The sequence below is a fragment of the Vipera ursinii genome (assembly GCF_947247035.1).
Source record: "Vipera ursinii genome assembly, chromosome: Z".
NCBI lineage: Eukaryota > Metazoa > Chordata > Lepidosauria > Squamata > Viperidae > Vipera > Vipera ursinii.
This window is the reverse complement of record NC_139517.1, coordinates 105,961,289-105,982,133: the sequence shown is the minus strand read 5'-3', so window position 1 is coordinate 105,982,133 and position 20,845 is coordinate 105,961,289. Positions and strand designations below refer to the sequence as shown.

The window sequence follows — 20,845 nt, the reverse complement described above, 5'->3', positions numbered from 1 at the left end:
TACTTACATTGTTCCATTATGATGGGAGGGCAGGTGTATTCTTAATTACTCCACCACACAAGATAGTTAACAAGCATTCAAATGTTTTTGAAAGAATAAATACTGAAGAGTAGTGTACCTTAAAAATTCAATTGATTTCAAACTGAAAGAGATCAGTACAGGTAGTTGTCTAGTTAAGAATGTATTGGAGCCTGCCCATTCCATTCATAACTCGAAAATTCATGGGAGTGAATCTTGTACCTTGAACGAGATCACTCCCTGCTTTCGCCCATGCATTCGCTAATTCAGGGCTTTTCAAACAGTGGTACGGGTACCACCTGTGGTACATTGGCACCTGGCAGGTGGTACGCAACCATCCTAGAAAAGTGGTAGCAGAAGAGGAGAATGGCAGCACTGCACAAGCCTGAGCATGAGACGGCTGGAGCTGCAGGGCTGTCAGGGCTCAGAAGCGCCGATCAGCTGGAATGTTGCAGCATCTTCAGCTTGTGAGTTACATTCAGATACTTGGCACCTGATTCATATTTATGACGGTCACAGGGTCATGTGAAGTGACCAAAACCTGCTGCAACCACCCAGCAGAGGGAAATAAAAACCAAACACCTCCCACACACACACCCCACCCCCACTGCCAATCCTCAATAGAAATGCTCAGAACAATGAAAACCTCTTACAGGAGGAAGAGCACCTCCGGGCAGTCAGGCAGGTGTCTTGCTCGGCTGTGGCTTGGGGGGCACTTTTTTCAGTGCCATTGTTTTCGAAGAGTCATTAAACGAAGTGTTGTAAGTCGAGGACTACCTATACTTCACTTTTTTCTTTTTTTTTTTTTTGGTCATCAAGTTTTTGACACTTTACTAGGCGACTGGTGGTACTTGGATGTTGCCCTATCCTAAAAGTGGTACAATGGGTGAAAAGATTGAAAAGCCCTGCGCTAATTCATCACTTTGTAGGAACATTTTAAAAAGGTGCATGGTATAATATGGAAACATTTTAGGAAAGGCAAATTGTCATTCTCTGGTACATTGTACACGATGGAACAAAGTGCATGACCCAGAAATATTCTAATTTTAAGCATTACATAATAGTGATAGGCAATGAGAAACAGCTATGAGAACACTGCTTAAAATAGGTTGTCTGTCTGGATCACAACGTAGTGGAACACGTAGGATTTATCTTCACATCCAATTTCCACCCAGAGTTCTTACTAAATTTTGCGGAAATTTTAAATCATTAGGCTTTGTCCTAATGCCATTTGTACCTAATCGTGTTTAAAGGAGAGATTATGACAATGAAAAGACCGATATGTGGACAATTAATGGCACTTTTCTTTCACAGGCCCTGATCGTTAATACTGGGTTTAACTATAAATACCTGTTAACCATCAGAAACTGGTGTAGTTATACAGAATCCAGAACCAGTTCTAGACCCAGATTGACCATGGCAGTGCAAGTTCAGTGTGATAATAGAACATTTTATCTCCAATATGAAGCATGTTATAGGTAGTCCTCGACTTACAACCGTTCCTTTAGTGACTGTTCAAAGTTACAACGGCACTGAAAAAGTGTCATGGTCTTTTCACATTTATGACTGTTGCAGCATCCCTAGGGTCACCTGATCAAAATTCAGATACTTGGCAAGTGATTCATACTTACGATGGTTGTCTTGGGATTATGTGATCATCTTTTGTGACCTTCTGACAAGCAGAGTTAATGGGGAAGCCAGATTCACTTAACAACCATGTTACTAAATCACTACAGTGATTCACTTAATAGCTATGACAAAAAAAGTTGTAAAATCGGGCAAAACTCACTTAACAGTTTATTAACCAACTTAGCAATTTTGGGCTCAATTGTGGTTTTAAGTCGAGGACTAGCTGTACTTTTCTAAAATTTATAATGCACAAATTGGCTATTCTGGAAATAAAACAAAACCACGACCCAAATCTGACACCAAAGAGCAATGGGGAAACTTCAACACTATCTTGATCTCAATAGGACTATCCTTTAGAAGTGGAATTATAAAGACTATTAAATGGCTCAGCTAGAATTCATTAAAAAGCTCGTCATCAGCACACTGAACAATATTTATTGCATATTAAACTGAAACCAAGATTTCTTATCCTGAATAGAAGAACCTCATAAATGCAAAATTGTGCTTCATCCAAGTTTTGTTAATAATTTATTATTCTGTAATTGTCACTATATTTGACCTGTCATTTAATATTCTACACTCAATAATCACTATGTGTATATATTATAGTATTATCCTCTCAGAATTATGTTCCGCACATCTCGATGAAGTAGACAGTGATCACAAAAGCTTATGCTATTACAAATATTTGAGACTTTAAAGTGCCAAAAGTGTGTTATTGGAATGAGTTTAAAAAAAATGGTTGAAACAAGTTATGTATTGATAGAAAATGTAAAGCACAATCAATGTCATAATAATTAAAATGAAATTGTTACAGATTAAGGTTTAGGCCAGACATTAAAATTAATAACATAGTTTTGAAAGTATGATGAGCTACTTAGAGATAAAACGTTAAGGAAATTCTATATTCCATATTTCTGGATCATTTCATTTGCTTTAGAAATATAGGCTTTCATGGCATCTTCTTTTGATATACCTGGAATGGAAAATTAGCCGTTACTATGGTGTCTTACTTTTTATCACTGGGAAAAAACTCTATTATTGAAAGTAAAACTAACCTTTCTTCAGATTCCAAGCTTCCCATTTGGCTCTGCCTTTCAAATCTAACATCCCAGGGCACTCTGTTGAAAGAAAATATAACCATAAACATTATGTGTGTTCTTGAGAAGAGCTCTCATACTCAATTTGTCTTAAATGTTCGTTAAACTACCAATGTTGATGTCTCCTACAGTAGCCTGTTTGTAGAGTCCATACAGTTCCTTTAATTCATCATCAGTGGGCTTGGACTTTAATTTTTTAACATTTTCTGCCGCAGTTTCAAAGTCAGCCTGGTGAGAAAACAAAACAAACATTAAAGAAATATCACTGTTTCATGTATCAACGTGACCTGTTTATTTCTACAAATTTTATTGAGTGCTTGATTTCTGATTCTAGATGTGTGGTAAAATATTCTGTTTTTCTAGCTGCGTGATAGCTCATACCCTATACTATTTCTTTTTCTTTTTTTGCTAGTGTAAGAATTCCCTCCAGCCTTTGAGCTAGAGGCCATGCATACAAAACAGGTTTGCACGTGTGGAGAATTGCTGTTAAAAGACAAAAGAAACTTTCATTACTGAACAGCAATGAGGAGCAAGCTCTAAGTTTGGGATAACAATTCAACATCCATTTATTAGTTGAGTTTATAATTCGACTTCTCTTTGCCTTGATTTAATCAAGACCAAGAGCCAGTTTGTTCCAGTAGTTAAGGCACGAGGCTAGAATCTAGGGTAGAAAGAAAGAGACCATCAATTCAAAATCCTGCTTTAGCCATGAAAGCCAGCTGGGTGACTTGGACCAGTCACTCTCAGCTCAACTCACAGGGCTGTTGTGGTGGGGAAAAATAGGATCAGTGGCGTAGCGTGGGTTGTCAGCACCCGGGGCAAGGCAAGTAATTTGCGCCCCCTAACCCGCTGGGCGGCCGCTGCACTGTCCCTCCCCCAGATAGTCCCTCGCTCTCTCTCCGCACCGCACGCCTGGCACCCCCCCCTCCACAGTGGGCGGCGACCCGGCGGCTCGGATCGGATTCGCACAGCCAGCACTGCAGTGAGAGAGAGTGAGTGAGCCAGGCAGGGGCAGAGAGCTGCGAGTGCGAGCGCACCCCCCCAATGTTGCGCCCGGTGCGGCCAGCCCCCCCTGCACCCCCCACACTATGCCACTGAATAGGATCAAAGTGTGTTGGATATATTACTGCCTTGAGTTATTTGTAAAAATAATAAAGGCAGGATACAAACAGGATTCCGGGCCAGGTGCTGCTGAGGGCGAGCAGAGGCACCCGGGCGACCCCAGCAGCATCAGGCAAAGTAGCTCGGCCGCGCGCAAGTCCTCGGTAAGTTCTTTTTTTTTGTTGACTGGAGTATAAGCCGAAGTGGATTTTTTCAGCCCAAAAAGTGGGCTGAAAAATTCGGCTTATACTCAAGTATATACAGTATGTTGCTGAAAGATTCCAAGTGGCTTTCCTAATTGCATGTAGCTTTCATTCCTATATGCACATTAATGTATTTATTTCTACATTTTAATTTGATGCAGTTATATAACTGTTTCTGTCTTAATTCATTTCTTTCTGACAATTCTTGTTACGTTTTGCTTTCTTTGTAAGTGCCTCATCAACACAGTTTATTATTTAAAGAATACTTGTTACAGATGTAATAATGAATTTTCTGTATGTGAGAAACAATCACATACTGTTTAGAGAAAAATCAAATTTTGGCTTATGTCAAACATGAATTGTCATGGAGGGTTGTCTCATATTGTCTTCCTGAGTCTGGTGCTTAAGAGTCTGTTAGAAATTTTGAGTGAGGGGCCCAGCTTGAGAAAAGTTGATTTAATATAACCAGCAAAAATCACTGCAATAAGTCACTTTTTATTTGGTTTTGTCCATATACACAATAAGAACATTTGAATGAATGCTAAGCATGCTGGGAAAATAATTTTATTTTTTTTAAAAAAAATAATACAGAATAAGGAAAAGAAAATTAGGCACATAAAGAACTGAGAGCAGCTCTATATAGAAGAGCAGACGTTTGTAATAATTAGTTTTAAGAACAGTGGAATATTTGGGGAAAGATTGTGTGTTTCGACGCCCTTTTACGTAACGGAGTTGTGATATGGCAATATCATTTAAAATTTGTGTTGTATGAAACAGAACCAGGTTATTTTTAACAGAATTGTAAATAGTATTAAAAAGTATTTTCTTAATTTTGTTTGTATCCTGCCTTTATTATTTTTACAAATAACTCAAGGCAGTAATATATCCAACACACTTTGATCCTATTCAGTGGCATAGTGTGGGGGGTGCAGGGGGGGCTGGCCGCACCGGGCGCAACATTGGCGGGGTGCGCTCGCACTCGCAGCTCTCTGCCCCTGCCTGGCTCACTCACTCTCTCTCACTGCAGTGCTGGCTGTGCGAATCCGATCCGAGCCGCCGGGTCGCCGCCCACTGTGGAGGGGGGGGTGCCAGGCGTGCGGTGCGGAGAGAGAGAGAGGGACTATCTGGGGGAGGGACAGTGCAGCGGCCGCCCAGCGGGTTAGGGGGCGCAAATTACTTGCCTTGCCCCGGGTGCTGACAACCCACGCTACGCCACTGATCCTATTTTTCCCCACCACAACAGCCCTGTGAGTTGAGCTGAGAGTGACTGGTCCAAGTCACCCAGCTGGCTTTCATGGCTAAAGCAGGATTTTGAATTGATGGTCTCTTTCTTTCTACCCTAGATTCTAGCCTCGTGCCTTAACTACTGGAACAAACTGGCTCTTGGTCTTGATTAAATCAAGGCAAAGAGAAGTCGAATTATAAACTCAACTAATAAATGGATGTTGAATTGTTATCCCAAACTTAGAGCTTGCTCCTCATTGCTGTTCAGTAATGAAAGTTTCTTTTGTCTTTTAACAGCAATTCTCCACACGTGCAAACCTGTTTTGTATGCATGGCCTCTAGCTCAAAGGCTGGAGGGAATTCTTACACTAGCAAAAAAAGAAAAAGAAATAGTATAGGGTATGAGCTATCACTTCAGCTCAGTGAAGTCACGCTTGGTTAAAAAACAGATTTAATAATAATAATAATAAGAAGAAGAAGTTGGGCTGATCAAATGTTTCAATAATGACTGAAGGAGAGCTGCTTGTACCTTGGTCTTTGTGCTGGTGTCTTGACATGCCAATACACTAGTACGGAAAGCTGCCGTTCACTTTCGGGGGGAGGAAAAAAAACACAACAACACCGCACGCTTTCCGCCCCGAAAATCAGCTGATCGGGCGTTTCAAGCCGTTTCAAGCGTGACTTCACTGAGCTGAATAGTGCAGGGTTGCCTGCGTGTTTGCTTGTTCCGGGTAGAAAAAACGCTGTCGACCCCGGCATCTTTTGCGGGGAGGGGTGAGGTGGGGTGGGGTGGGGTGGAGGAAGCAGTTTGCGAAGCAGCCGAAATGGGGGTGTTAAGCCGACCAGGAGGAGGAAGAAGAAGAAGAGGAGGAGGAGGAGTGGGGGGCACGCGGCGATCCCGCTTCGCTGCTTTCGCCCGGCGCCCTTTTCCGACGTCCGCATCACTCCAGGCTCAAAGGGCGCCGTCTGAACGGAGAGTGCGGGGAAAGTGGACGTGCCGCCGGCGCCCTGCTCCCAGGCCCGGATTGGCTGGAAAACATGCCTGCTCGCGAGTAGGCAGGCGAAGATCTGGAAGGCTCGGGATGTAGGGAGGGTGGGGGGTGGGGGGTGGGGGGAAGCGAGAGTCTCCCGGGACGAGGGGAGGTCAGGCTGCGTCCCGGATCAAGGCTGATGAAGCACCGACAGCCGCTTTTCTCTCGGATGGGTGGCTGTAAATAGGAGCCCTTCGCCTTCTCGGGGATGGCAGCGGCGAAGAAACGTTGAATGCCGGGCTAGCTCGCCACTTTGCCCTTTTTCCTGCACTTTCCTTCCCGGGTGCAAACAGCAGCCTTCAAGGAAACCCAGCCTGGGCAGCGGCGGCGACTTCCTTCTCTTGCTTCTCCTCGGCTGGTTGGTGCGGCGGCTGCAACTTCACCCCAGCAGCCCGGGCGCGCAGAGATGCTGCTTCTCTTTCGGCTCCGCGTCCGCCAGCGCTCGGAGCGGGCTCGAGGTGCTGCTGGTGAACTTCCTTCCCCCTTCGCTTTTGCTTGCTCCGCTTCTGCTGATGTCACGGCCGCCGGAGCTCGGGAGGCTCGCTCGCCAATCACAGCCGGGAAGCCTGGGGGAGACCGGGAGCCAAGAAGCCAGCCGCCGCGAGTGCTGCGAGGGAGCGCGGCGTGGCGGGCGGCTTTTTAAAGGGAACGCCGCCCCCTTTTTAAACTTCCCCTCCTCCTCCGCCCAGCCTTTACTCTTCTTTCCTTCCACTTTCCGGATTAGGGCTGGGGAAGGAAGGAAGGAAGGAAGGAAGGAAGGAAGGAAGGAAGGAAGGAAGGAAGGAAGGAAGGAAGGAAGGATTTAGAGAGGAGGGAAAGGGGAGGGAGGAAGGAAGGAAGGAAGGAAGGATTTAGAGAGGAGGGAAAGGGGAGGGAGGGAGGGAGGAAGGAAGGAAGGAAGGAAGGAAGGATTTAGAGAGGAGGGAAAGGGGAGGGAGGGAGGGAGGGAGGGAACAAGCAAACGCTGCCCCAAAACTGGGGCGTTTCAAGCCATGGCTCCTCCGGCAACAGTCGCTTAAGCTGCAGTTCATCCGGTTCCCCCAGCCTTTCCAAATATTCCAGGCTGGAGCATTCACTCCCTCCGCAGTTCCTCCAGCCATTACGAGCCGTTTCTGGTTAAGTTCAAACAAATACAAGCAGATTCAAGCCGTGGCTCTTTCCGCCCCGAAAATCAGCTGATCGGGCGTTTCAAGCCGCGGTGTTTCAAAACGGCCACAATCTCCCGGCAAGACCTCCTCTGCAGTTCCTCCAGCCATTACAAAGCAACTCTGGTCAAATTCAGGCCGTTTCGGTCTAATTCAGGCAGATGCAAACAGATTCAAGCCGCGGCTCTTCCACCCGAAAATCAGCTGATCGGGCGTTTCAAGACGCGGCGTTTCAAAACGGCTACAATCTCCCGGCCAGACCTCCAGCTGCCTCACCTGACAATCGGGGAGGGGAGGGGAGGGGGGGAGGAAGGAGGAAGAAACCAGGGCACCCTTCGCCCTTTTATTGTCGCAATCGAAGAGGCAGGAGAATGCGGGGTGGGGAGGGGAGAGAGAGAGAGAGAGAGAGTAGAAATCCCTATTTTCGGAGCCGAGAAGAGAAGTGCGGCTACAGCAGTCGCTAGAGTTCCCCCCAAGGGGGCGGAGAAAGAAGAACTCTCGGAGCGTTTCTTTCATAAATACGCGCGCAGGCACACACTCGCCCAGCCGCGCGCTTCGCCCAGCTTCTCGCAGGGAGTTTGCAAGCCCTTCGTTTCTCTTCAGGGCTGTCAGAAGGGCGAGCAAGTCTCTGCCCTGCCCTGCCCTGCCGTGGGGGTGGAGAGCCAAGCGCGCTTGACGTTCCTGGAAACGAGAAGGGCCTGCGGAGACTGACAGCAACCCGAGTGCCCAAGCGGGTCTTCTCAGCATCAGGCAAAGTAGCTCACATGCAAAACAAGCCCGGCAGAGGAGCCGGAGCAGCTCCGCTGCTGGGGGCGCGTCTCGGCCGGGCCTTGCAGGATCTGGGCCGGGCGCCTCTGCTCGCCGCTCCGGCTCCTCTGCCGGGCTTGTTTCGCGTGCGAGCTACTTTGCCGGCCGCTGCTGAGGGAAGATCTCTGGAGAGGAGCATAAGGTGAGCTGCTGCATTTCCCAGCCTCGGCTTATACTCGAGTCACCAACTTTTTCCATTTTTCGGGGGTAAAATTAGGGGTCTCGGCTTATATTCGAGTTGGCTTATATTCAAGTATATACGGGTATCTCTGATTTAGCCTTGAGAACAATTTTATGATTTTTGACTAATTAGTTTTGTTCTACTCAAACTAAGATCATTAGTATGATACAATGATCTCATATGCTATACAACCAGCTCTTGAAAGGATACATTTTTAGTATTCTGCCCAGCAGAATTTTATACCTACTTGCTCAGAACTGAATCCTACAGTGATCTAGATTTTGGATACATTCTATAAGTTAGTCCACCCTTGGTTCAAAAATTGATGCTCTGTGATGCACTGTTTTGCCCAGTTAAGGATTATGGAATCAAGAATTTTGATAGTACATATATATTAAAAAATTCATCCCAAAGTCACTTTTATTTTTTTCATTACCACCATGGTTCACTTGTGTCTTGCATTCCTAATTTCTTATTAAATTTAGAACTGTACCTGCCCAGCATCTTTTATGTTCAATCAACATAGCCTTAGTCCTTTTTTCAGCTATCTGGGTTGTTGTGCACAAATTATCAAAACCTGTAGGTTTCCAGCAACAGTAGTTTTAATAGGAATGCAATGCATAATGCTTTTGTGCATTAAAGAAAATAAAATACAAGTAATTTTAATATTTTTTTAAAAAGACATTGGATTGGATTCATATTTGAGTGCAATTGTAGTGATATTTCCTTAAGCTGAAAAGAAAGTGAGGGTCCATGTAGTATTAATCTCTCATGAAGTCACAGCTAGGCTGCTCTACATCGTCAGGCGTGCGCACACAAACACACACACCAAGAAATGTCCTGGCAACTCCAGTCCTGGCTAAGATGGATTGAAGTAAAATTGAGTTGTCTAGCATTGTATTAACGGTGAACCTACCTTGATAATAAAAAAAATTATATGCATGACATCATTTGCAGCGGTAAAATCCAGATTTCAATAACCTTGTTTCTAGTGTATCATGATAAAGAAATTTATGATGATAATTTAGAGAAATAATACACAGAGTATTTAAAAATAAAACTATGATGAAGTAAAATGGCATTAATAATTATTCATTTGCAAAATTTATATTCATAATTTATATCTTCCATTTGTTTTGTTCCAGAGATGCAAAAAGACAAGAAAGACTAATCAGGCATAGAGGTCAAGTGCTAGGAAATCATACACAGAAATGCTGCCTCCAAAAAGTCATAAAAAGCTGCCCTGGACGAGTGATTCACAATCAAAGGTTCTGGGCATCAGAACTAAAGGCTGGCTGAAACAAATGTTACCTCCAACAACAGCTTCTGATATTATCTTATGAAGTTCCCAGCCCCACCCAGCTGAGCAGGTATTCGTGATGTTTCCATCTTCCAGGGAGGTGCTTTTTCCCCACCCTGCAACCTTTACCATTCAACCCTTTATTCTCTACTAAGTGGCACTTTGAGCGGGATAAAGATCAGCAACCAGAGTTTCAGGATCACTAGATGTTGCAAGAACCTGTTTCAGAATCTGATTTCAAATTTAAATTGCTTTACACAATTACATTTTTACAAGGTATTAGAATAAAATTATAATAAAGCTGCTACTGGCTAAGGTTACATTATCTTTAATCTAGCCTTGTCTTTGGTATTAGCAGTCAATAAAACCTTTCCACATTTCATAACAATGGTGCTGAAATCTCATGATCCAGCAATTTGTTGAAGCTGTTAAAGGTTATGTAAATATGCTTTTGGGTGGGGGAGGCTTCAAGGCCGCCTTGACTCCTGGTGACAGCCTGGACATACCCTTGCAGATTTTTGGGGCCATATTTTGGGAGTGGTTTGTCACTGCCTTCTTTCTAGAGCTGAGAAAAAAATGACTGGCCTAAGGTCATCCAGCTGGCTTTGTGCCTAATGCAGGACAAGAAATTCAGGTTTCTAGCTCAATGTCTTAACCACTACACCAAACTACCTCTTCCATTGTCACAGTATTTAATAACCACTGGTTGAAGGAATTACAACAGCAGCTTTCCCAACATAAAGAAAATGCTGGGTTGAGTTTCACTTTTGGGGACTTGTGTGTAACCTGCAGTTTATTTAACAACTACAAAAATGGTTTTATACTTCCTTCCTCAGGGATTTTTTTAAAACTTTCCAATCTACCTTATATTACTTTTACATGATCTCCCATTTTAGAAAGCTTAGCTATAAAGCCCACACAAATGTTGCCCACTCAGAAGAACATTACTGTTTTTTTCTAATTTTATTCCCTGGACTACTTCAGTACTCTACCAGGGAAAGTCCAGACATTTGCAAAGTAAGAGGAAGTGTTATATAAAGTCAGATCAAGAGGAAGATCTGGTGGCAAGGAGTGTAAGTGGGAACTATCTTTGATTTTCTAGAAGCAAGTGAAATACTGTTTATCTACAACTTTGCAGGCTCAAATAAAGGAAAAATCCACGCAAGCAGTTCAGAAGATAGCACTAAGAAACCAGCACAAGATAGGGCAGTGGTAGTGAATGTTTTAGAGACTGAGTGCCCACACTTGTTTCACTGGGTACCGGGTGGACGTAGCCCGCTGGGTGGGCGTGGCTATAGTGGTCATGGCAGACTGGGTGGGTGAGGTCAGCTCGATGTTGCTCCTGGGGAGGGATGCCTGTGGGGGCCGGGCAGGGTTGGGGGAGATCCAGGGGGCTTCTGGTGGGTGAGGCAGTGGGAAGGAGGGGGTCTTGCTCAGCTGATAGTTTGGGGGAGAAGGGGCAGCTACACCCCCTCCTAAATGCTGCCATCTCACGAAAGCAGGATGAAAACTCCAAAAAGCGACAAGGAAAAAAAAGTTAAAACAGAAGAGTGTCTAGCGATGGTTTTCTTCCCCGTAGGGGTGGGGTGGCATGGGGGGAGGCTCCTGAGCCCCGTAGATCTTCTGAGGGGGGAAGGAGGAGAGTGGGGAGGGGCTGTGCTGGGATTGGGGCTCATACCTTCCGCTGCCTGCCTGCGCTCTTCTGCCGCAGATGCCGTGGCTCTGCTTGCCTGGCAGGGCAGGGGCGCACTTGCGCATGGGAACACACATGAGGCTGCTGCCTCGCTTCCTATGCTCTGCCGGGGCTGGGGTGGACTGGGCACAGAGCCTCCTCACCGCTTCTTCCCCCACAGACATCGGGAGCACCCACCCCACCTACTGCTCATCCTGGGGCAGATGCCGCCATCCGGCACTATCCAGCCTGTCGCTGCCCAGCCGGGTGCACCAAGATGCCTCCCTTCAGGCTCCAGGCAAGTGGAGTCACGGCATCTGCGGCAGAAGAACACAGGTGGGCAGCCGCCGTGGCTCCACTTGCCTGGCAGGGCAGGGATGCACTGGTGCACAGGGACACACATGGGGCTGCTGCCTCGCTTTCTATGCCGGGGCTGGGCTGGACTGGGTGTGGAGCCTCAGCGGAGCCACGGCATCTGTGGCAGAAGAGCACATGTGGGCAGCGGAAGGCACAAGCCCCAATCCCAGCACAACCCCTTACCTCCCCACATGCCCAGTCTGGCATGCGTATCATAGTTTTGCCACCACAGAGGTAGGGGGTTTGAAAATGGAACCACAGCAGACAAGATGCTGTAAGGATAAGTAACAATATTGGTGACTATTTGGCTAAGAAAAAAATGAGTATCAAATCTACATGCAAATACACATGGTGTGGGGCAGAGAGAATGGGGCTTTTTTCCCTCTACACAATACACAATGCTAGATGTTGGGTGAATCAGGAAACAATACTGTTTCACAGAGCATTTAATTAAACAATGCAGCTTATGGTCACAAGAGGCAGTGATGGCCATCATCCTCGATAATTGGACAGATTACATCAACATAAAGAGAGCAAAGTTATCAGTAGCTATTAATCACAACAAAGATATGAGGCTCTTGCAATCAGAAACACACTGCTTCTCTTGTAAGGAGCAGGAATATTGTCCAATTTCCAATTTTCCCATTAGCAGCTGCCTGGCTGGATTTAACAGCTTTTGGTTTGATCACTTAGCATGGTTTTTTTTAATATTCATTATACGAACCTAAGCGTGAATTGCATGATATAACTATTTCATTTAAAACTAAACTACTAATCCAGTTGTTAGGCAAATCCTTGCTTTTTGTAGAAAATCCAAACTGTTTTGGCAGCAACCATACCTAGGTAAGCACTTTTTACTATGAAACATCTGCCTTTTCTCCACATGGGACTCATTGCAGCACACATATTATTCTCAATAGATAGAATAGCCTCCTGGGGAATATCAACCAGATTCTCTGCAGTCAACGTGGCTGAAGAAATTATAAAGTCACAAATCCTTAAACCTTTTCAAGGACCGTATTTATACTGTGCATAAAGTATTAAATTCCATTTCTGTGCTCATGCACAGTGTTAAGTCGTGGGCTCTGGTGAGCAGGAATGATGACATGAGGCTGAGTACAAGAAAACTCATTGCTGGAACTGTACTGAAGCTTGGGCCGCAACCAGCCACAATATATAGCCTAGCCCCTAGGTGGCAGCCAATAGGTTTGAACCCACGCTTGCCGCCTGGGGCTGACCAATTGCAGGACCGGAGACGGCCTGTCTGGGTTGCTGGAGAGCTGTTAGCTCCTTCAGCAACGCAAGTGGTGTAACACCACAAGCCCAATACATAACACCCCTCCCTTCTTAGATCAGACTATGACACCCTTAAAATAGTCTTAACAACTGTCAAGACTTATTAATCACTCCCAACAACCGTAATGAAATAATAAATAAATAAATAAATAAATAATACTTATAAATTTGTTGTGGCTACAATGACATTAAACAACATCTGAACAGACTTACCAATGCAGTAAGGACTACAATGAAATTAAACATCTGATGAAAATGCTTACAAAGCAGTATTGGCAGTTTCAAAATGCCCAAGTTTCTATAGGTAGTGGTACAAGTTTCACAACACTATACATCACTTTATTTTACAATATAGTCTGTGAGGTACACAGGAGGCTTGTGTGGCCTAGAGGAATGTCTTGGAGTTCCCCTCACTTTGTGGTCTACCAGCTTACCTGGTGGGCTGGGTAGACCCATGTCCCCTTGTGCTCCAGTGTCAAGGGGAATCGAAATGCTCTGGCTGGCCTCACCAGGTTGGCCCACCCCAGACTCAGTCTGTTCTGCAGAGTAGGCACAGTGGTTGCTGAGGTTCAGCTGGCTTGCTTTTTCAGGGGTTCCATGTTGCACTTCCATGCTTCCCGGTTCTTCCTCAGATTCCATTTCTGCTGAGAAGGGGAAACCCTGGTGGTTCCAGTGTGGGCTGGCTTGGCTACCAGTTTGAAGACCTTGGGAGGGACTTATGCTGCAGTCCTCACTTAGTGACCGTTCTGGAAACCTTTTCCTGAGTTGGTCGATGTGTCTTCTGACCAGTCGCCCTCCCTCCAACCCCACTTCATAAGATAGGGGTCCGGATGCCTTGGTCACCTGACCAGGAACCCATAAATTCCCTGGCCCATAGTTTCTGGCCTAAACCCAATCGCCCATGTGCAGTCCCCTCAGGGGGTTTGGTCGAGAGGCTTCTGTTGCCACTCTGTCTGGATGGAACCTGTCCAGTTTAGTAATTAAACGCCTTCCCCAACGTAGTTCAGCAGGACTTTTGCCTGTAGCAGTGCAGGGTGTAGAATACTGGCAGAGTAAAAAATCTGCCAATCTGTGATCCAGTCACCTGTGACAATAAGCTTGAGTGCCTCCTTTGTTGTCCTCACCATGCATTCGGCTTGTCCATTCGAAGAAGGATGAAACGGTGCAGATGTTGCATGTCTGATGAGGTTAGCTCTAAGAAAAGCCTGAAATTCAGCAGCAGTGAATTGGGCCCCATTATCAGAAACTAAGACATCAGGCAACCCATGTGTTGCAAAAAGTTTTATTTATTTATTTATTTTATTTATTTAATTGATTTTATATACCGCCCTATTCCCGAAGGACTCAGGGCGGTTTAAAGGGCGAATTAAAACAATACAAATAAATACAATTAAAATAGAATTAAATTAAGACTAGCCCACAATTAAAACAAATTAAAATTTAAAATTTAAAGTTAAATTAAAAACCCCTCAGTCCAGGCCAGAAAGATCAAATAACCAAGTTTTCAGGTCCCGGCGAAACGAGCGAAGGTCCAGGGCAGTCCGAAGTTCCACCAGGATGGTCCTAGCAGTAGTCATATTAGGAACTGGAATTACTTCCAGCCATTTTGAGTGGCTATCCACTACTATCAGGAAAAGCTGCCCCTGAAAAGGCCCAGCATAGTCTATGTGAATCCTAGATCAGGGAGTGTGCGTTTCCTCCCAGCTGTGAACTGGGGCCTGAGGCATTTCATGCCTAGATTGCTGGCATGTATAACAACCATGAACTTGATCCTCTATAGCCTTATCAAGGCCAGGCCACCAAAGGTAGCTTCTAGCTAAAGCTTTCATTCTGACAATGCCTGGATGGCCTTCATGTAAAGAGTGTAAGACCCTGTCTCTTAGGGAAGTGGGAATTATGACTCTGTTCCCCCATAAAATGCAGCCCTTATGCGCAGACAACTCATGTCTCCTGACAAAGTAAGTTTGAAATTCAGAGCCTGGACTTTTTTCCAACTAGCCTGTGTATACCCATAACAACACTCTACTCAGAATTTTATCTGTGGCATTTTCAGCAGCAATATCCCCTGCGTGGAGGAGAAACTCAGGTAAGTCCTGTATGGACAGTATTCTAGCAGCAGGAGCTGGATCAGGATCCATTAGTGGCAGTAGTAGTCTGCTGAGGCCATCCGCATGGCCCATTTCCTTCCCTGGTTTATGAATTAACTTAAAATTGTATGCAGACAAAAAAATAGACCATCTCAACTTTCTTGGAGATAGTATGTGGGGGGTTTGTTTGTCAGTTGTGAACAATCCCAACAGAGGTTTGTGATCAGTGTAGACAGTGAAATCCCTGCCATATAAATAATCATGAAATTTCTTAACTCCAGCAACTATGGCCAAGCCTTCTTTATCAATCTGTGCATAGTTGCGGTCAGCAGAGGATAATGTCCTAGAGTAAAATGCAATAGTAAATAGTAAAATGCAACCTGTTTCCCATTTTTCTGTGTGGCTTAAGACTGCCCCACCCCATCACATGCAAGACATACAGGTTTAGACTGTATGTAATGAGTTACAGTGGACTTTTCTAACAGAAGGGCTTTCAAATCCTGGAAGCTTTTTTCGTGTAAGTTAGTCCATTTCCAAGGGGCTTTTTTATCAAGCAGCCTATGGAGGAGCTCTGCTATTGCTGCCTTATGAGGTAGGAATGTGTGATAAAAATTTAGGAGGCACAAAAATGCTTGTAGCTCTCCTTTTGATTTTGGCCTAGGAGCCATTTTGATGGCCTTCACTTTAGAATCAGCGGGGTGAATACCATTAGCATCAATGTGGAACCCCAAGAATTCTGTTGATGAGACCCCAATACTACATTTGTCCTTTAATTTGAGTCCCGCTTTGCAAAGCCTCTGCAAAACAGCCCTGAGCCTTCTGGCCAACACTTCTGGGGATTTCCCAGCAATAAGAACATCATTAAAATAAGGGCAGACACCCTGAATACCCTTAAGTGTACATTCCATAATCCCTTGGAAAATACCCGGTGCAACATTGACTCCAAACTCTAAGCACTTGAATGCCCCTCTTAGAGTCATAATTGTTTGAGCCACGGCTGTGGCCTCGTCAATTGCTGATAAGCCTGTGCTAAATCAAGTTTAGCAAAAATGGTTCCCCCTTGCAAGGAGGCTAAAATATGGTTGACTACAGGAACTGGGTAAGCATGTTGTTTGAGGGCCTTATTTAATATGCCTTTGTGATCAGCGCAAATGCGAACTTCCCCGTTGGACTTCAGTTTGGGTGACAATAGGAGTTTCCCACTCCCCCCCATCAACAGGTTGTAACACGCCCTGTTCTACAAGCTTATCAATTTTGGAATCAATTTTGTGCTTTAAGGCAAAGGGGACCCTGCAAGGTTTAACCCTAATTGGAACAACATTAGGATCTAACTTAAAAGAAATTGGCGGGCCAGTGTATGTCCCCAGGGTTGAATCAAAAACATCTGCGTATTCTTCGCAGTCATGAGGTCTGCAGTTTGTGTCCGGTTTATGCCAGTAATCTGAATACCTAAAGCATCAAACCAATCAAATCCAATAAGACACGTTCTTTGGCCCCCTACTACTATTACATCCAGGTGCCCCCCAAACCCTTTAAATTTTACCCATAATGTGGCTTCACCCTTAACTTTAATGTGAGCGTTCTGAAAATCCATTAAAATGATATCTGAGGATCTTAGTTTAGCTCAATTGTTACTGCGCCTACACACAAAGTCAAATGTGTCTTGCAAAATGATCGATACTGCAGAGCCGGAGTCCAACTCCATCTTACATGGAACTCCTTGTAACTCTACCAAGAGCTTAAGTTTAGGCTTGAGGGGGCGTTGAGCCCCGATGCGGCAAACACTTCTCTGGCTTCTGAAGAACCCCACACTAACTGGACCCTGGGCCCCAGTACCTCTCCTAGTCGGTTCCTCCCACTGGTGTTTGGGTGGCCTGTCTCTCTGGCGGGCTCTGCAAACCACCGCGATGTGGCCTGTCCTTCCGCAAGCTCTACATGTGGCTGAGTGAAATCTGCAATTGGCACGAAGATGGTTGCCTCTGCACCCCTTACATCTAGGTAAGAGAACTGCCTTGTAATCGTTCTCAGACTGGTGGTTGCCGCGGTTTTGCGCGTTTGGTTGCCTTTGGAGCTTGTTGATTTCGGTTTCTTCATCTTCTGACGATTCTCCAACGCATTTGGTGACCTCAAGATGGATGGAATCTTCGACCTTTGAAGGTTTGGTGGGCTGCACTGTCTGCACTGCACCCCCGGCGGCTTCGTCGGCCATCACCTCGTCCTGTGCCTCAGAAAACGTTAAGTTGGGTCTAGCAAACAGTCTCTGCTGAAGGGTTCTATCCCGAAGGCCACAGACGAGCCAGTCTCTTAGTCGTTCTTCTAAATTTGAAAACTTGCAAAGGCATGCGGCCTGCCTTAGGCCCGCGATAAGCTCCAAAGCTGTCTCCCCAGGTAGCTGCACTCTTTGGTCAAATTTGAAACACCACACTATCTCCGACATCTTGGGCTCAAAGTGCCCGGTCAGCTTCTTCTTAAGGTATGCATATGATACTGCTTCGATGGGCGTCGGTGCAAGAGGTAAGACAGCCATTCTTCTGGATGCTTCACATCAAACTCTCTTAGTTTGCCAACCTTCAGCATCTTCCTTAGATTCCTGCATTCTTCGGATCCTACTTCTAGGCTCAGGGAATGCGGTCTCTGAGTACGCAGCTGCTAGCGTAACTTACTAGCTGGCCTAGAGGGGGGGGGGAAAGAAATGCCTCTTCCCTCCAGCATGTACTGCCGACCCCTCGTTGACTTCAGCCCTTTAAACGGTGAAGCAGGATCCCATCCTCGTCGCCACTGTTAAGTCGTGGGCTCTGGTGAGCAGGAATGATGACACAAGGCTGAGTACAGGAAAACTCATTCTTTTATTCTTGCTGGAACTGTACTGAAGCTTGGGCCACAAAGAGCCCCTAGGTGGCAGCCAATAGGTTTGAATGCTTGCCGCCTGAGGCTGACCAATTGCAGGACTGGAGACAGCCAGTCTGGGTTGCTGGAGAGCCGTTAGCTCCTTCAGCACCGCAGGTAACACCACAAGCCCAATACATAACACACAGTAAGAGACAAAAGAGGGGGGGAGAACAAATCCATTTTAAATCAGTAGATCTTGCTTCCTTCTCAACCAAGAAAGAAGAGAAACTCCTGCACACAGAAACAAAGCCGTACATTGTTTCAATTTCAGTAACGGATTTGCAGCCTAATTAAACAAGCGAGGATTCATCAGTCTCTGCCGAGTGCCAAGAGACTTCCTCCAAGTAACTGAATACAGAATTGGAGTATCAACTTTTCTCAAAGTAGACATCTACTTTTATTCACACGAATCTCTTCCACGGTTAATCAGAATCCCAGTTCAACTCAATTAAATTAACCCAGTTCGCACATCATACGGAACTAGTAACTGACCCCTTCGCCTAACAGGTCAGATTAAAATGCGTTTGGCCAGTCTGTGAATCAATGTCCCGCGGCAACGCAGATTAAAGGAAAAGTTGCTTTAGAGGACGAAGCTAAGCTGATTTTCAGCAAGTAACCGTATTCTCCCCCGCTACTCAACCCTCTTTCATGATCCAGTTTTTCATGTGATATTAAGTCCGGAAGCAACAAAGGTAAACCAATCCCAGTTCTCTTTTTCTCCTCATCCCCTTTTTTATTTCATTACCTGAAGTGTCATGTTGCTTCGTACACCGAACACTTGAACTCCTACGAACGAGCAGCGGACTGGGCACTAGGCGCGCGCTTTACCCCGCAGTCTCTTTTGTGAATTCGGGCAGGCCAGTGGTTCTGCCTAGAGCCGAGCTTTGTGACGTCACTCCAAGGGCTGTAGTCAGTGCACCGACGCAAACTCGGGATGAGAAGGACTTTGTCTGTGTCGAAACAGACAGATGGAAAGCAAGCATCGGAGCCAGAGGGGGAGCAGTTGCTAGGCGGAAGGAAAGCAAGGGAACTTCTCCTTCGGTCAGATTTTGTTGTTTTGCAACGCGAGAATCTCGAAGCTAGAGAAAGAGGGTCAGATTTCAGCGCAATGGGATTGCTGCAAGATAAGCGCAGCCTCCTTGCAGTGCGCAGCGTCTGTTGGGCTGCCCCCCGTGGTGTAGGATAGTCGTCAGCACAATTAAGAGTTGATTGTTACAGCAGATAGTTTCGTATACTTCATGGCACCGAATAGACGGACATCTAGCAAAGTGCTTGGGACTAAATCTGTCAAGAGAAGAGAAAGGTCGCGTTCACAGTACCCTTTCAGTCCCGTATCTACTAAATTGCGTCAATTCAGCTGGTGTGGTTAGTTGAGGGTTCATTGCTTTATTTTATTTATTAGTATCCCGCCTTTATTATTTTTGAAATAATTTAAGACAGCGAACATGTCCAGCGCGCCTTCTTTCCCCACAACCAAGTCCCTCTGAAATGAGTTAAGCTGAGAGAGAATGATTGGCCTACCCAGGTGCCTTATGCAACTTTCTCCGCAAATGCCTAAATCAGATAAGTATGTAAGTTTAGCCTTGAAACCAAGAAGCTATACTTGGGGGAAGGGGGTGTCCAGCCACTGTCAACTTTTATTGTTTGACAGCTAGAAAAAAATGCCGTCTAGAACTCCAAAAATGCTTTTTCCTGTATTTTGCCCCCCAACCCAGAATTATAATGAAGTAGAATAGATTAGAATAAAGTAGAAGGACATTTCAGTCCTCCCCTTTTTTAGTTTTTCTTTTCTGCATTACTAATCTGAAAAGATTTAATATTAATTTGACAAGAAAACAACTTTGGAATAGATAACATATAGCCATTCTTTTTTCAAAAATTCATTAATTTAAGGCAACATTTATTTTAAAAGAAATTTTTTTGGAGAATTGTATTTCAGGTAAATATATTAGTCAATATTCTCTTGATCAAATTCTACTGGATTATTTTATTGGATTGGGAGATTTTGCCCCTGGCCATTTTCTTAACAGTTATTTTATACCCATAATTAATAAGCACATCTCTTGTTTTTCAGCAGCCCTGCCTACAGTTCATTATTAATTATATAAACTAGTTGGGCTAGAGTGAAGCACTGTGGTTTCTGATGTCTCCTATTGATTTCAATTGTAGAAAATCAACTCTGAAAATGTATTTCAGTGCATGTGGCATGGTTTCCTTTCTAATGGACTTTGCTTCTTATAAAATTTAAATAATTAAACAATATACAATAAAAAAGTGTACTGACAATCATTTGCTTGTTTCTATTGCTCAGCAAATTTTAAAAGACTCCTTATTGCATCCTAATTCAGTTCTCTATTTAATAAGACTAAATGTGCATATCTAATCTCATTCCCAATACTTTTAAGGGATTTTCCACACTGCAGTTTAAATTGCTTGTCTTCTGCGCATAAACTAGAAATGAGACTGGATTAAGAATGACTTTCATGGGATTCAACTCATTTGTGTTCTGGCCATGATGATGACCCGATGTTCATTACGACCTCTTATTTGTAGATTCCTCCGTTTCTTTACCCTTCCCAAACCAAAAAGAGGGGGCGGAACTACAGTTTGACACTTTTTTTCTGGGTTAAAAGTGACACAACTCTTCTCAATGTCACATAGTGAAATGGAAAAAAATAAATAGCTTTTAGTGACCAGGAGAGCAGACATTCTTTCCACAATCAGCGTAATTGGTCCTATTGGAATGAAGTTGCCTACATTAAAATAGCAGGAGGCAAGACAACACTGCTTAAGCCAGTTCAAGTC

General features: G+C 44.8%; 2 protein-coding genes across 2 annotated transcripts in view; one reads left to right on the top strand and one right to left on the bottom strand.

The window, feature by feature from the left end:
• CROT (carnitine O-octanoyltransferase) overlaps nucleotides 1-10,032 on the top strand; it is a 30,339-nt gene extending 20,307 nt beyond the window's left edge. Inside the window, exon 18 of the mRNA XM_083376396.1 lies at nucleotides 9,585-10,032. Coding sequence (XP_083232522.1) covers nucleotides 9,585-9,738 — 154 coding nt within the window. The 3' untranslated portion in view covers nucleotides 9,739-10,032. The remainder of the gene's footprint in view (nucleotides 1-9,584) is intronic.
• Nucleotides 30-19,036, bottom strand: ACBD7 (acyl-CoA binding domain containing 7). The gene is made up of 4 exons (XM_083376406.1): nucleotides 18,786-19,036; nucleotides 2,858-2,975; nucleotides 2,706-2,768; nucleotides 30-2,623 (listed from the first exon to the last, which is right to left on the bottom strand). Exons 1-4 carry the CDS (start codon nucleotides 18,795-18,797, stop codon nucleotides 2,550-2,552), a joined length of 267 nt encoding a protein of 88 aa, XP_083232532.1. The 5' UTR covers nucleotides 18,798-19,036; the 3' UTR covers nucleotides 30-2,549.
• Between the last annotated feature and the right edge of the window lie 1,809 nt (nucleotides 19,037-20,845).

Excerpts from the sequence above, each read along its gene's own strand:
- ACBD7 (XM_083376406.1), bottom strand. Across the intron at positions 2,769-2,857 it reads TGTAGGAGACATCAACATTG|AGTGCCCTGGGATGTTAGAT; the intron begins GTAGTTTAACGA and ends TTCTTTCAACAG. Across the intron at positions 2,624-2,705 it reads AGCTTGGAATCTGAAGAAAG|GTATATCAAAAGAAGATGCC; the intron begins GTTAGTTTTACT and ends TTTCCATTCCAG.